The 14,236-nt window shown below is 36.6% G+C and overlaps 1 protein-coding gene across 1 annotated transcript in view; it reads left to right on the top strand.

The window, feature by feature from the left end:
- LOC101892386 (scavenger receptor class B member 1) overlaps nt 1-14,159 on the top strand; it is a 61,478-nt gene extending 47,319 nt beyond the window's left edge. The window contains exons 2-7 of the mRNA XM_005180990.4: nt 5,115-5,206; nt 8,473-9,128; nt 9,200-9,480; nt 9,543-9,661; nt 9,768-9,893; nt 13,208-14,159. Of these exons, the coding sequence (XP_005181047.1) occupies nt 5,115-5,206; nt 8,473-9,128; nt 9,200-9,480; nt 9,543-9,661; nt 9,768-9,893; nt 13,208-13,696 (1,763 nt within the window). The 3' untranslated portion in view covers nt 13,697-14,159. The remainder of the gene's footprint in view (nt 1-5,114; nt 5,207-8,472; nt 9,129-9,199; nt 9,481-9,542; nt 9,662-9,767; nt 9,894-13,207) is intronic.
- Nucleotides 14,160-14,236: the final 77 nt, after the last annotated feature.

Raw genomic sequence — 14,236 nt, forward strand, 5'->3', positions numbered from 1 at the left:
TGGAGAATATTAAAAGTTCGGTCCGGCCGAACGTTCCTGTTTTTATACTCTACAATACTTTGTGTTGGGGGTAGCTGGATTAAACCAAAAATTATGTAACACCTCAAAGTAACGGTTTCCGACATAAAAACTATACAGGGTGAGATGAGAAAAACTACAACCAACTTCAGACTGCTGTCATCTTTAAGCCAGTCGTCCGACAGCTATTAAAATTATTTCAGTGACAGCTCATTATATTGTTTAGAATTCTCCAGAAAAAAAGTTATTCGCGATGGAATTCAAGCGTGATAGTGTGATTTCTTTATATTTGGTTGGAAAAACACAAGTGGCTATCGTTAGATCACTCCTGCATTTAAATGTAAATAAATCTTTTGTGTCTCGTACCATCGCTCGTTACCGTGATAATGGTAGCGTAGGCCGACGTCAAGGAAGTGGACGGAAGAAATCAGCAACATCAGCAGAAATGGTTCGAAAAGTAAAGAAGCGACTTGATCGAAACCCGCGTAGCAGTGGCCGAAAAATGGCTCGTGAGCTGAACATATCGCAATATTCCATTCGGCAAATATTGAAAAATGAGCTCGGGGTAAAACCATTGAAATTTCAAAAAGTGCAAAAACTTACACCGCAACGTAAAGAAAATAGACTCAAAAGAGCTAAAGAGTTGCTTCGTTTGGACGAAAGTGGTGAACTGCCGAATTTGGTTTTCTCCGATGAGAAAACATTCGTTGTCTACCAGATTGTAAACAAACAAAATGATCGTGTTTACTTGCCAAAGAGGTCAGCTGAAAATGTCGCCGGCCATGATGATGGTATGGGCCGCCATAACAGCCGATGGTCGCTCTCCGCTCGTATTAATCGACCGTGGCATCAGAATAAATGCTGAATATTATCGCGAAATATTCTGAGGGGCACGCAAACATTTTGGCCGCAGATCAACAGGACTCAGCACAAAATGAGGTACCTCCCTTCATTTCCAGCGCACAATGACTACAAAAATCTCCGGATACCAATCCCTAGGACTATAGTGTCTGGAGTATTTTGGAAAGCAAGGTTGACACTAAAAAATACCAAAGTGTCGATCACATCAAGCAAACGCTTCGCCGGAAATGAGCCAAAATACCGCAGAGCAACATTCGGGGAGCGTGTGACGGTTTCATTGGCCGTTTGAAGAACATAATTCGTGCCAAAGGTGACCAATCCGAACAAATGTAAACTTATTCTAAAATTTTGTCATATTTCCAACTTTTTTGGTTTCATTGAATAAAATTAAAAAAAAAATGGAAAAATTATGGCGTTTGACTTTGTTGCAGTTTTTCTTATCTCACCCTGTATTCGGTGTACAATAATCAAAATTTTTACCAAAATACTATTTTTGTGGATTTGCGTCTTGGCTGAATTCGGTTGTATGTGCAAAAATCCACTACATTTGGGTTGATATCGATCTTTATGACATTTGGCATAGGTATTTTAAAGGTACATCTGATACCTGTTTTCAAATATCAGTCTTATGGAACTCATTTTACGAATGTCAGGGACTTAAACCCAAAGTCGGATGAAACATCTAAATGGGGGCTATAACTATATCTGAACATATTTTCACCAAATTTGAAGTACTTGCTTCGGGCTAAACCCGTATGTGCCGAATTCCATTCTATTTGGACAAATAATATACGAATTGTGCACAAATCGGACGAAAATATATATGAGAGCCATATATAAATATGAACCGATATTTGAAATATACATTTTAGACCCTATGTCGATTTAATGATGTCCATCCGTCTGGGGAAATCATTCTAGCTTCTGAACGAATTGAAGTAGGTTGATAAATTTTGATAGTTTGGTTGTTTGGTCTGCACGATTTTTGGTATCTAAAATGGGCTATATAGGTCCACGTCTTCGTATAGCCCCATATTACTGTTTCAAATTTCGTATTTGTAGTTCGTAACGGGTATTACAACATATGGCCTATGATAAAATTTGAGTATGCAGTTCCCCGTCTTCGTACAGACCTCAATATAAGTGTAACTCCTTATATTCGGTAGTTTTATGATTTTAAGAGTATTTTTATGGCGATTGAGCGATGTCCGTCCTTCCCTGGAAATCACTCTAGCTTCCAAACGAAATGAAGTAGGTTGATAAAAATTTACTCAAATGTATATTATGTCTGCAGGACTTGTGGTATTGAAAATGGGACACGTTTTAGTATAGCCCCATATAAAGGTACCTCCCGATATTTAGTACTTTGATGATTTAATCGACATTATTCACCGGAATTGTTTCATTTTGGTATTTGAAGTTCGTAATCGATACTACAGACTATGACAGAAAATTGTCTGTGCAGGTTCACTTCTTCGTATAGCCCTCATATAACGGTACCTCCCTAATCGGTATTTTGATGATTTTAGCGACATAATTCACCGGAGTAGTTTTAAATTACGTATTTAGAGTTCGTAATGGGAATTACAGTATGTGACACATAAAGTTTTATGCAGGTCCAGGTCTTCGTATAGGCCTCTTATCAGTACCTCCCTATATTGGGTATTTTGACGATTTTAGGTACAATACTCGCCGAAATTGTTTGCGATAAGACAGAAAATTGTCTGTGCAGGTCCACGTTTTCGTATAGCTCCGATATAACGGTACATACCTATATACGGTATTTTGAAGATGCTACATTATACACGTTTACAATATGTTAATAGCTTATAACAAACAGTTCCTATGTAGGTCCACGTCGTATAGACCCCAATATAATGGCTATATTCGGTATTTTTAAGATTTTAACAAAATTTTTAACGGATTTTATTTTTTGAAAATTTCTAAATCCGTTCAATATGGTGGAGGGTATTCAAAGTTCGGCTCTGCCGAACATACAGCTTTTTTTTACTTTTTCACATTTTTTTTTAGTTTTTTGAAATATTCCAACTTTTTTTCCCAATGGTGGAGAGGGTCCAAAGTTCGGCCTAGCCGAACTTGCAGCTTCTTTACTTGTTAGTAATTAGATTTATTAAAATTCGAATCAAGTCAACGTTTTATTCAAATGTCGTTAATAAAAAAAGGACCACCCATAGATATATTCTGATATGAAATGATATCGATCCATTCCTGCTGGAACCTCTTTGCAAAGATTCAACATCTTGAATAGTTATAACTTTTATAAAATGTATAAATAATTCACGGAAGCACATATCTGTCGGCTGCTATATATGACCGACCGATTATTTTTCAATTTGGTCTTTTTTCAATATTGGTCCTTTAGAGAATATTTTCAAGACAATGTTTTAAGGCTGGTGGTTATAGCTCTAATAGCTCTTCTAAAAGACACTGCAAGAATTCTGCAATCGACTTCTGCAATCCAACCTCTTTTAATTGGTATTAAATAATTTTTTTATTTTAATCTTTTTTTTAAATATGAAACACTGTATTCTATTTCGAGCGTATGCAATATGTGGAAAAAAAGATTGGTTAATATCCCACTAACGTATCTCTCCCTCTCACTCTCTACGTATAAACCACGGTATCAGTTATAGGCTCTTTTCTTATACAATATTAACATTCATTACGTTACGATTGTCTCAGGCATTAAATTCATTCATACCGATTTCGATTCGATTCGGTTTTTATATATTTATTTTAAAATGCATTGCTGAATGACTCGGGTACTGGGTGGCGGAGAGGGAGGGCGGAGGGAAACAATAATCATTCACCACAGTGTTATAACCTGTACCGGCATCACTTATGGCGCTAAAGTCAGCTGCTGTTGCTATAACCACACAATGGAGGTTCATTGATCTGGTTATTTTTGTTGGTGTTTTTTTTTCTTTTGGTTTTTGGTTAATAGCTGACCATTCGTCAGAATAACTGACTGTCAGGTTGGCCGGCCGTCTGACTCACCTCGCATTTCAAGTGGTTAAGTGACTAAGTGACTTTTTGCCGTCCAAACAACCAGCGACCGAACGGCCGTTTAGGTTAATAATGTTGGTTTCTTTACGCTGTGGCTTTACCTGTTTGTTATTGGTTCGGTAAGGTTATGGCTATCAGCGTGAAATTTGTTGCTGCACCAGCCAAACACCAACAACATCGAATGTTGGTGGTAGTGGTGGTGTTGTTGGTGTTTTTGTTATTGGGCATAATTTGCGGTCAATTTCAGATGTAAATTTTGGATTCTGAGTTTGGTTGTGCCTGAGTGGCGGGTTTGAGTTTGTGCTTTTGTGTGCGTTCGGACCTATACCAACAATTAATGGCAGGCGAACAAAATTCAGATGAAAACGAAAGCTTATGCATCATCATTATATTGTTGTTTTTTGCTTTTTTGTTATGGAGTTTTTGTTTTGGGCCTATATTTCAGAATTCAAGTGTCAGCATTGTTGACGCCCTAAATAAAAACATGTCGGAATATTGAATTATTCATAAATACTAAAGATTTTTTGAAACAATAAACAAGCCATGGCATCGTCATCAGATCGATATTGGATCGCAGAATGGAAGACTTATCGATGGCGATTGTAGGTCATTGTGCCACATTGTCTCGGCGGTAGAACACATCAATGCTGGCTGGCCCTTGGTTAAAACCCTGAATTTGATGAGTTTCGAATATTTTTGTTTGTTTTCTTAAAAAAAAAACAACAACAACAAAATGTCACCTTGATATTGAACTTTTTTTCAATGCCACCGAACGCTACGGAGTGCATTTCGGACCATGCTGGTTGTGGTTTCAAGATGCTAAGAAGGCGTGCGTACATGTGCTCGGTTGGCATGCAATTCAGTATTGCTTTGTTTAAAATTCTTTTTCTTTTGGGGGGGTTATTTTCGAAGGCAGAATTCAACGAAACGAAACTTGTTTTTTAACTTATTGCACATCCGTGTAATTTTTTATGTTTTTGGTAATTTTTGTTTTATTGTTAACCACAGTTTTGACAATTGACTTGACTCGCGACTCGACATAATTGAAAAATTCCATTGCCTAAAAAAATTTTCCTTCCATTAAACTCACATCACCGCCGACATCCTGATCACGCATGTGATTTGTTCTCTTTTTTGACATTTTTATTGATTTGTCTTAATCTCTGTTTTATTTGGGGTTTTACATTTTTCTCTCTCTTGTGTTACAGATATTCTAAAATTTGCTGCACTTGGCATGACCTTAAGCATATTGGCGGTGGTAATACTAGTCAGTGATCCAGTGGAATTGGTTGTGGATTCGGTAAGTAAACAATGTGTGTGTTACTCATGCATTATTGGGTTGTTGATCGAACAGTGGTATAAAAGGGTTCTAGGAGTAGGATATGTTAGGTGTGAAACTCACATGTGAGTTACATTTCCATGTAAATTAGATTTGAAGTATTAAAATTAATTGCTTTTAAATAAACATTTTTAAATTTTTACGTAAAAAATCGAGTTCTTCTTCCGACGCTACCCTTAGCTCGTCCAAATATAATCGGTGTTTCAAAAGACATTTTTGAGATATTGCTGATTTTTTGTTCAATTTTTGGAAAGCATTCCTTAACGCTCTGACTAGGTGATATTAATGTTGTTTAAGAACTTTGTAGCCATGAATGCCATTTTTTGGTGAGACAAAACATGTCTTGAAAGAAGCACATCGTAAGATGTTTTAACTTTTTCTTTCTTCTCAATTGAAGTTCAAACTTTCGACTAAAAAGTACCAGAATGAAACAACGCCAGGTGAAACGGCTGAAGCTAGAATCATGTGGGCCAATGTTGGTGTGTATAGGTGAGACAAGGCTGGGTTTTTGAAAATTCGAATTACAAGAGTACTGAAAAGTGCTAAGAATTTAATCCATAGTACTGGAATTCTGACATGGGGTGTAGGATATATGTGCCAGAGTAAAATTTTAAAAATTCGAACCTTTTTTACAAAAAAAAAAAAAAAAAAACACTGAATTTGGTACCACTTCGTATTAAGTGAAGGGATCATGGAATTTGGTATATTAATTATGATTTATAAGTAGGATTGATAAATGGAGGTATTTTTGGAAATGTATACCAAATGTAAGAGCTATACTAAATTGTGGCTAATTTGGTATAATTTGGTTTTGGGGGAACGGAAATGGAAATTTTAAATGTTGGTATTGTGGCCAAAACTGGTAGGTAGGGTTGAAAGAAGGAGGGGAATTTGGAAATGCATGAAACACGTATAGGTACTAAATTGACTATTGTGTGAACAGATAGCGAATGAAATCTGAAATTTAAAAAGGGTTTAGGCAAATAGGCAAATAGAAATTTTGAAATCAGGTTTAAAGAGAAGGAATGATATAAGAAGGTGGTTTTAGAAATGTGTAATAAGTGCAAGTGCTGTACTAAATGGTACTAAATTTGGATGAAACAGAAATTTTAAAATATGGGTATTGGGCTCATTGCTGACGGGTAGGTGTAAGAAAAAAAAGCTATTCCGAAAATACGTTCAGTAGGAATACGAAAAGTCAGTCTTCAAATTACACACATAACAATATTTTTACTAACCCAAGGTCTGGTGTAAAGGCGGAATATATCGGCCAACTTCTTCAGGTTATTCGTGGTGGAATTCAAGCGTGATTGTGTGATTTCTTTATATTTGGCTGGAAAACCACAAGTGGCTATCGTTAGAGTACTCCAGCATTTAAATACGAATTAATGTTTTGTGTCTCGTACCATCCCTCGTTACCGTGATACTGGTAGCGTAGCCCGACGTCAAGGAAGTGGACGGAAGAAAACAGTAACATCAGCAGAAATAGTTAGAAAGTTAAGAAGAAGCGACTTGATCGAAACCTGCGTCGCAGTGGCCGTGAACTGAATATATCGCAATATTCCATTCGGCAAATATTGAAAAATGAGCTCGGGGTAAAGCCATTGAAATTGAAAAAGTGCAAGAACTTACACCGCAACAGAAAGAAAATAGACTCAAATGGTGGGGGCCGCCATAACAGCCGATGGTCGCTCTCCGCTCGTATTAATCGACCGTGGCATCAGAAAAAATGCCGAATATCATCCCGAAAATGTTCTGGAGAGTGTATTAAAGCCTTGGTCATGCAAAAATTTTGGCTGCAGATCTTGGACATTCCAACAGGACTCAGCACCATCGCACTTATTACGCGCCACCCAAGAATAGTTACAAAATGAGGTTCCGCGAGATTCCACCAAAATCTCCGGATACTAATTCGTTGGACTATTGTGTCTGGAGTATTTTGGAAAGCAAATTTGGCACTAAAAAAACCGAAGTGTCGATCACCTCAAGCAAGCGCTTCGCCAGGAATCGGCCAAAATACCGCAGAGTGACGGTTTCATTGGCCGTTTGAAGGCCATAATTCGTGCCAAATGTGACCAATTCGAACAAATCGAAACTTATTCCAAAATTTGATGCTATTTCCGACATTTTTTGCTATCATTCAATAAAATTAAAAAAAAGCATTAAAGATTATGGAGCTTGAGTTTGTTGCAGTTTTTTTATCTCACCCCGTGTAGTCCAAACCTTGCACTTAGCAATATATATGTCACATTTATTTAGGTCCGATACGAAGTGGACAATAATGGCCCATTCCTTTTGGAGCCTACTCCATAGAGGGTCAACAATTTGAATAATCATAACAGAAGTCAAGATATATTTAAATAATCGAACATTGGCTGGGGGTAAACATGTTTCGGTTAAATCGACTGATACATTTTTTAAAATATTTCCGTTGAAATTGTAAGGAATCCATGAAATTAATTATATGGTTTCTTCGGTATTATTATTGAAACAATTTTTTGTGAAACTAATTAACTTTCGGTTGAACCATTAAAAGGGGTCTTTTGGGCCCTTTTCTTTAAAAACTTTCAAAAACTCTATTAAGATGTGATGGAATAAGATCAACACTCTAAGTTCTACTGGTTCATCATAGAATTCTAATGTGGGTCCCAGAATACACCAAAACCTGAAAGATAAAAATTGATAAAAACACGTTTAAGATTTAAAGTCGCGCTACTTCCGAGGTTATGAAAACTGTTTCCACGGTAAATAATTTTAGGGGAAAGGCAAAACAAAAAGACATAAAATCTATCAAATCAATTTTGTCGAATGGAAGGTTTTTTTCGCCCTACTTGATTGTCCACTCGGATACACCTGTTTCATATTTTTTTGCTCTTCCCTGTATTTTTATGATACACAGTGTTATGGTATTCTGAAGATGCTGGTGAGATTTGCGCCGAATGTGCTTTACTTTTATGCTTGGGATTCGATACGGAAAGAAGCTAGGTCGAATTAAAACTCGATTTTGCATGTTCTGTAGAAATACGGAATCATGGTGGTGGAATTGGCAAATATCTAATTCCCGGTTTCATTTTATTCACTCCTTTTTCCTTAGTAACCACTGTTCGCCATCAATCTTCACAATTCATGTTACGACAAATTACTCATGTCATTACCTATGTTCCTGCCACGGCAATTAATTATACATTGTTCTTCTGTTGTTAACCACAATCTACCTATCGTTACAGCAATTGACACTAAGAACCGGTTCCCTGCTATTTAACCTATGGAAGAAACCACCGCTGGAGGTCTTCATGAAAGTCTACATGTTCAATGTGACCAATTTGGATGAGTATGTGCGTGGCATCGATGCCAAGTTGCGCGTCACCGAAGTGGGTCCCTATGTGTATCAGGAAATTCTGACAAATCACAATGTGACCTTCAATGACAATGACACCATAACCTTTATGCCCAGACGGGAAGTAAAGTTCATACGTGAGAAATCAATTGGTGATCCCAAGGATGATCACATCATAGCACCGAATATCCCATACATGGGTGCATCATCGGCAGCCACATCGCTGTCGACCTTTGCTGCATTGGGTGTGAGCGCATTGACACGCCAAATGAAATCGAAACCGATGCTCAGGATGTCCGTCTACGAATATTTGTGGGGCTATGAGGATAACCTCGTTGAGTTGGCATCAAGATTTGTACCGAATTTCATTAATTTCCGAAGATTTGGAATATTGGAGCGAATATTCGATGAGGGTGAGAATACGGTGACAATGAAATTGCCATCGAAGAGTAAAAAAACAAAAAGTCCCGGCGAATTGAGAGATTATGCTTTGGACACATGGAATGGAGGTGTGGACATTAAGTATTGGAGCAAGAATAGGGGAAAGTAAGTGAAAGAGAGAGAGAGAGAGATAATTTTGTAAATGATGAGAATTTTGATTGTTTTTTTTATTTTAGTATCACCAATTGCAATAGTATCCATGGCACCTACGATGGCACCTTGTTCCCACGCCAGATTACCAAGGGTGAAACATTCCGCATCTATCGCAAGGCCTTCTGTCGTGCCCTACCCATTGTCTACTCTCATCCGGGTAAAATTGACGGTATTGAGGCCTATCATTTTAAGCTCCATGAAAATGCCTTCGACAGTGATTTTACAGATCCGGATACCTCTTGCTATTGTAGCTATAAAAAATGTTTGAAAAAGGGTTTGGGCAATGTAACACCCTGCTATTACAGTAAGTATTTTGGGAGGATATATATTTTGAAAAATATTTAAAATTAAATGTTTTTATTACAGACATTCCCTTGGCCATATCTTTCCCTCATTTCTTCAACGCCGATCCCAGTTTATTAAATGGCGTTGATGGTTTGAGTCCCAATGAATCGAAACATGGCTCGGAAGTGGCCATTCAACCGGTAATTATAATTCTTTTCAATTTTTTTACTTATTCTAAATACAGCTCTCATTTTAAATTATATTTTGAATAGAAATAAAATTTAAATGTTTCCTATTTATTTTTAGCAATTGGGCATTCCCATGCGAGTATATTCACGCTTTCAAGTTAATCTGATGGTTGATGACGTCAAATTCAATAGAGAAATGTACAAATTTCGTAATACCGTTTTTCCTTTGCTCTGGTTGGAATTTGTAAGTATTAGATTCAGAAATTTATTTTTTTTAATTTATTGAAAATATCAAAAACAAAAAAAAAAAAAAAAAATGAACCAGTAAGGAAATGTCAAAAGTCGGGCGAGGCCGACTATATGATACCCTACACCACCTTGTGTATTTAGTAGAGCTCCGTAACCAAAGAATTTATCTGAAGTAGATCATACTAACCATAAACATTTGGTTTTAGAGCAGTTCAAGTTTGGTTTCAAACGGAACTAATATATGGGAGACATATCCAATTCTGAATCGATTTTCACTCGTTTTTCGGTTGGATGTGCCAAAATTCATGTCATTTGGACTGATATTGACCATTTGGTGCACAATTAACCCGAATCTGAACCAATCTTGATACAATTGGGCAGAGGTATTTCTGGGCTGCATCTTATATCTGATATCAAACATCATTTTCGTGGGGTGCATATTACGTATGTGGGGGACTTAAACACGAATTCGGATGAAGCCTATACAGGATGAGATTAAAAAACTGCAGCCAACTTCTGACTGCTGTCATTTTGTAAGCCACCCGAATTTTGGTATATTCGACGGAATTCAGTCTAGATCCAAGTACATCAAATTCGGAAATAATCGGTTCAGATATAGCTACAGCTTCCATATATAGGGTGAGATAAAAAAACTGCAACAAAGTCAAACGCCATAATTTTTACTATGGAGGGTATATTAACTTTGTCATTCCATTTGTAACTCCTTGAAATACTCATGTCAGACCCACCAAAGTATATTTATCCTTGATCAGCGTGAAATTCTAGGTCGATTTATCTATATCTGTCTGTCTGTCTGTCAATTCGTCTGCCGTAATCACGCAATCTTTTGAACGAATTGAGATAGAATGCCAAAGTTTGCACACATGTTTTTTTTTCCAGTAGGCAGGTTAAGTTCGAAAATGAACCATGTAGGTCCACGTTTTCATATAGCCCCTATATAACGGTACCTCCCGATATTCGATATTTTGACATTATTTACCGGAATAATTTGAAATTCGGTGTTTAAAGTTCGTAATGGATATTACGGCCTATGACAGCCTATGCCTGTACACGTCCGCGTCTTCGTATAGCCTCCATATAACGGCACCTCCTGATATTCGGTATTTTTATGATTTTAGCGACATTAATCACCGGAATTGTTTTAAATTTAGTATTTAAAGTTCGTAATGGATACTACAGCCTATGATAGGAAATTGTCGGTGCAGCTCCATGTTTTGGTGTAGCTCCCATATAATAGTACCTCCCTATATTCAGTATTTTGATGATTTTAGCGACATTATTTAGCGATTGTTTTAAGTTTCGTAGTTGAATATTGTGATGGCTTATGACAAAAGTTGCCAATGCAGGTCCACGTCGTCGTATAGACCCTAATATAATGGCTACATTCGGTATTTTTAAGATTTTAGCAGACTTTTTAACGGATTTTATTTTTTTGAAAATTGGCAAATTCGCTCAAATGGTGGATGGTATTCAAAGTTCGGCCCGGTGGAACTTACGGCTTTCTGGCGATCTCAAGAATCCATAAATATGACCTTCTTGGTTCTTAGAAAGAGGGTTCACTTAGATGTTCTTAATGAACCAAAATTATGACCTTTATGGTTCACATGAAAGAAAGATCTAAAGAAATATTCTCAAGAAATTACGAATATGGCTCTAATGGTTCCTGAAATGAAGGTTCTCAAGAAGCACCGGATATGATTCCCTAACAAAAAGCTAAATTGGTCCTGATGGTGCTCGGAAAAAAAGTTTTTCATAAACAGCGAATATGACCCAATTTTTTTTTTGAAAGTTATTCTAAAGAAATCACGAATACGGCACTAATGGTTTCCTGGAAGAGGGTTCTCAACAAACCACGAATATGGTCCTGATGGATTCTGAGATAAAGGTTATTTCTCATATATATCATTTATAAATCCACAAATGTTGACCCCATAGTTCTTGAAACAAATGTTCATAGAAAACGATTTTACAAAAATTCACGAATATAGCACCGATAGGTTTTAAAAAAAGTTTCATAGAAATTCACGAATTTTTCTCTGGTATTTCTTTAAAGATAACTTAAAGATGTGTAAAGGAGCTTTGAAACAAATTATTCAAATTCTATAAATATGCTCTGAATATTTTAAAGCAAATCTTAAAAATGCGGACACATAGACCCACGCAAACATTTCCTTAGCTCTCATAAACCTTAAAAAATGTTTCAAAAATCATCTCTAGTCCTTGAAAAACGCTTTTTAAAGATCGACGAAAATATATCCAATGATCCTAGGAACAAAGACTTTTTTAAGAATCCAAAACATGATATTTAGAAAAAATTGAAAATTCAAAAGTACAATCCTGATAGTTGTTTGAAAAATATGTTATTGAAAGTCCAATGATGAAGCCTTAATATTTCTAAAAGTATCCAAAATATTAAAAATATCTATAAAAATTCACGGTTAAAGATATTCCTTGGAGATTTAGTATTTTTTGATGATTTTAGCCACATTTTTCAATGGAATTGTCTGAAATTCTACACGAGGAGTTCTTTGTGAGTACTTTACCCCCTGAAAGAGAATTGCCTATATAGGTACATGATATCGTATAGCCCATATATAACGGGACCCCACTTTATTCGGTATTTTGTGATTTCAGCCACATTTGCCAACGGAATTGTCTGAAAATTCCCTTGAAGAGAATTCTCTATATAGGTCCACGATATCGTATACCCCCATACAACGGTACCCCCGGATATTCGGTATTTTCATGAGGAAGCTCGAGGAAATCTGGACCTGTGTAGACAATTGTCTGCCAATTGACGGAATTTTAAACAATTTCGTTGAGACATAGAGGCTAAAGGAAAAGGAGTTTTTATTTGTGGCAGTGCTTGGTATCTGTTACATATTTTAGACACTTTCTTCAGAAAATGTGTCTAAAATCGTAAAAATACCGAATATCGGGAGGATTATATTAGGCTATAGTAAAACGTTGCCCTCCATCGCCCATTTACAAACTTGACCTGTCTACTGGAAAAATAGGCATACGTGCAAAATTATAGCCTTCCATCTGAATGAAGTTGAAAATCTGAATGTGGTTGGAAAACACTTTCTTTAAAATCCACACCATACCCTTAATCTTTCTTGAAATGTTTTAAAAATCCTCGAATTTAGCTCTGTAAATCCATGAATACTAACCTGATAGTCCTTGTCAACAATATTCCTAAAAATACTCTCAAAACAAAATAAAACAATTGAGCTCTAATAATCCTTGGAAGAATATTAAATTATTTTTTCTATTTTGTCTTTTCAGGGCGTCGAAGAACTAACACCCGAATTGAAAGTCCTGCTGCAAATACTCTTCAAAGTTTGTCCTTATTTACAAAATGGCATTATTATTGCCTTATTTATTGCCGGACTGGCACTCTTGGGTACATCGCTGTTCAAGTGTTTTCGGATACCGACCTCGACGATAACATCCACAGCTGCCATTGTCGCGACCAGTATTATACCGGCCGGAACGAACAATAGCAGTTGCAACAAAATGCTAGCTCTTGCCGAAGAAACTAAAAAGAAAGCCCGTCGACTTAGTAAGGCGCATGTGGCGTTTGCACCACTGGTACCGTTGGTGCCACAAGTGGCTGGTGAAATGCCGGATGCTGAGGAGCAGGAGCAACTACTGGAAATGGAGCTAGAGTTGGGGGAGCAGCAAGAACTGCTCGATATGGAGATGGAATTGGAATTAGAGAAGCAACAAAAGCAGAGTAGTACCTTTGTATTGCCTGAGTATAGGAAACAATAAGCGAGAGCTGTGTCTGCCAATGCCATTCATCTGTGCATTCTCCATCTCCCCCCCCATTCCATATACTCCAATACCTTCATACTCAATTGATGCTCATCATCCTGTGTTCATTTTTGGTTGCAGTTACATGGCTTTGTCCAAAATCATCCTCGCCATCCTCATCGCAATAGTTTTACAAAACAAAAAAACGCTCTTAGTCTTAGCTTTTGTGTAGTAGTATCTTTAGGTTTTCGTTTTCGTTAGCTTAGTTCTGTGTAGTGGGAAAGACGTAGAAAAGTATTTATGGCTGTGATAATAAATTTAAGTTAAGTTTTCTTTTATTGTTCTTTGAAAAAGGGATTATTTTATTTGAGTTTATTTTGTATCTCCGTCTATCTATCTAGCTTTTTTCATTCATTCATATTTTTTTGTGTATGCTTACAAAATAGTGGGGTATTTAATATATATAAAAAAACAAAAACAATACAAACAAAAAACAATTAAAATAAATTAAAAAAAAACAACAATGTAAAACTACATTAATTATAACAAATAGTCAAG

Source organism: Musca domestica, unplaced genomic scaffold, assembly GCF_030504385.1.
Source record: "Musca domestica strain aabys unplaced genomic scaffold, Musca_domestica.polishedcontigs.V.1.1 1, whole genome shotgun sequence".
NCBI classification, from domain to species: domain Eukaryota; kingdom Metazoa; phylum Arthropoda; class Insecta; order Diptera; family Muscidae; genus Musca; species Musca domestica.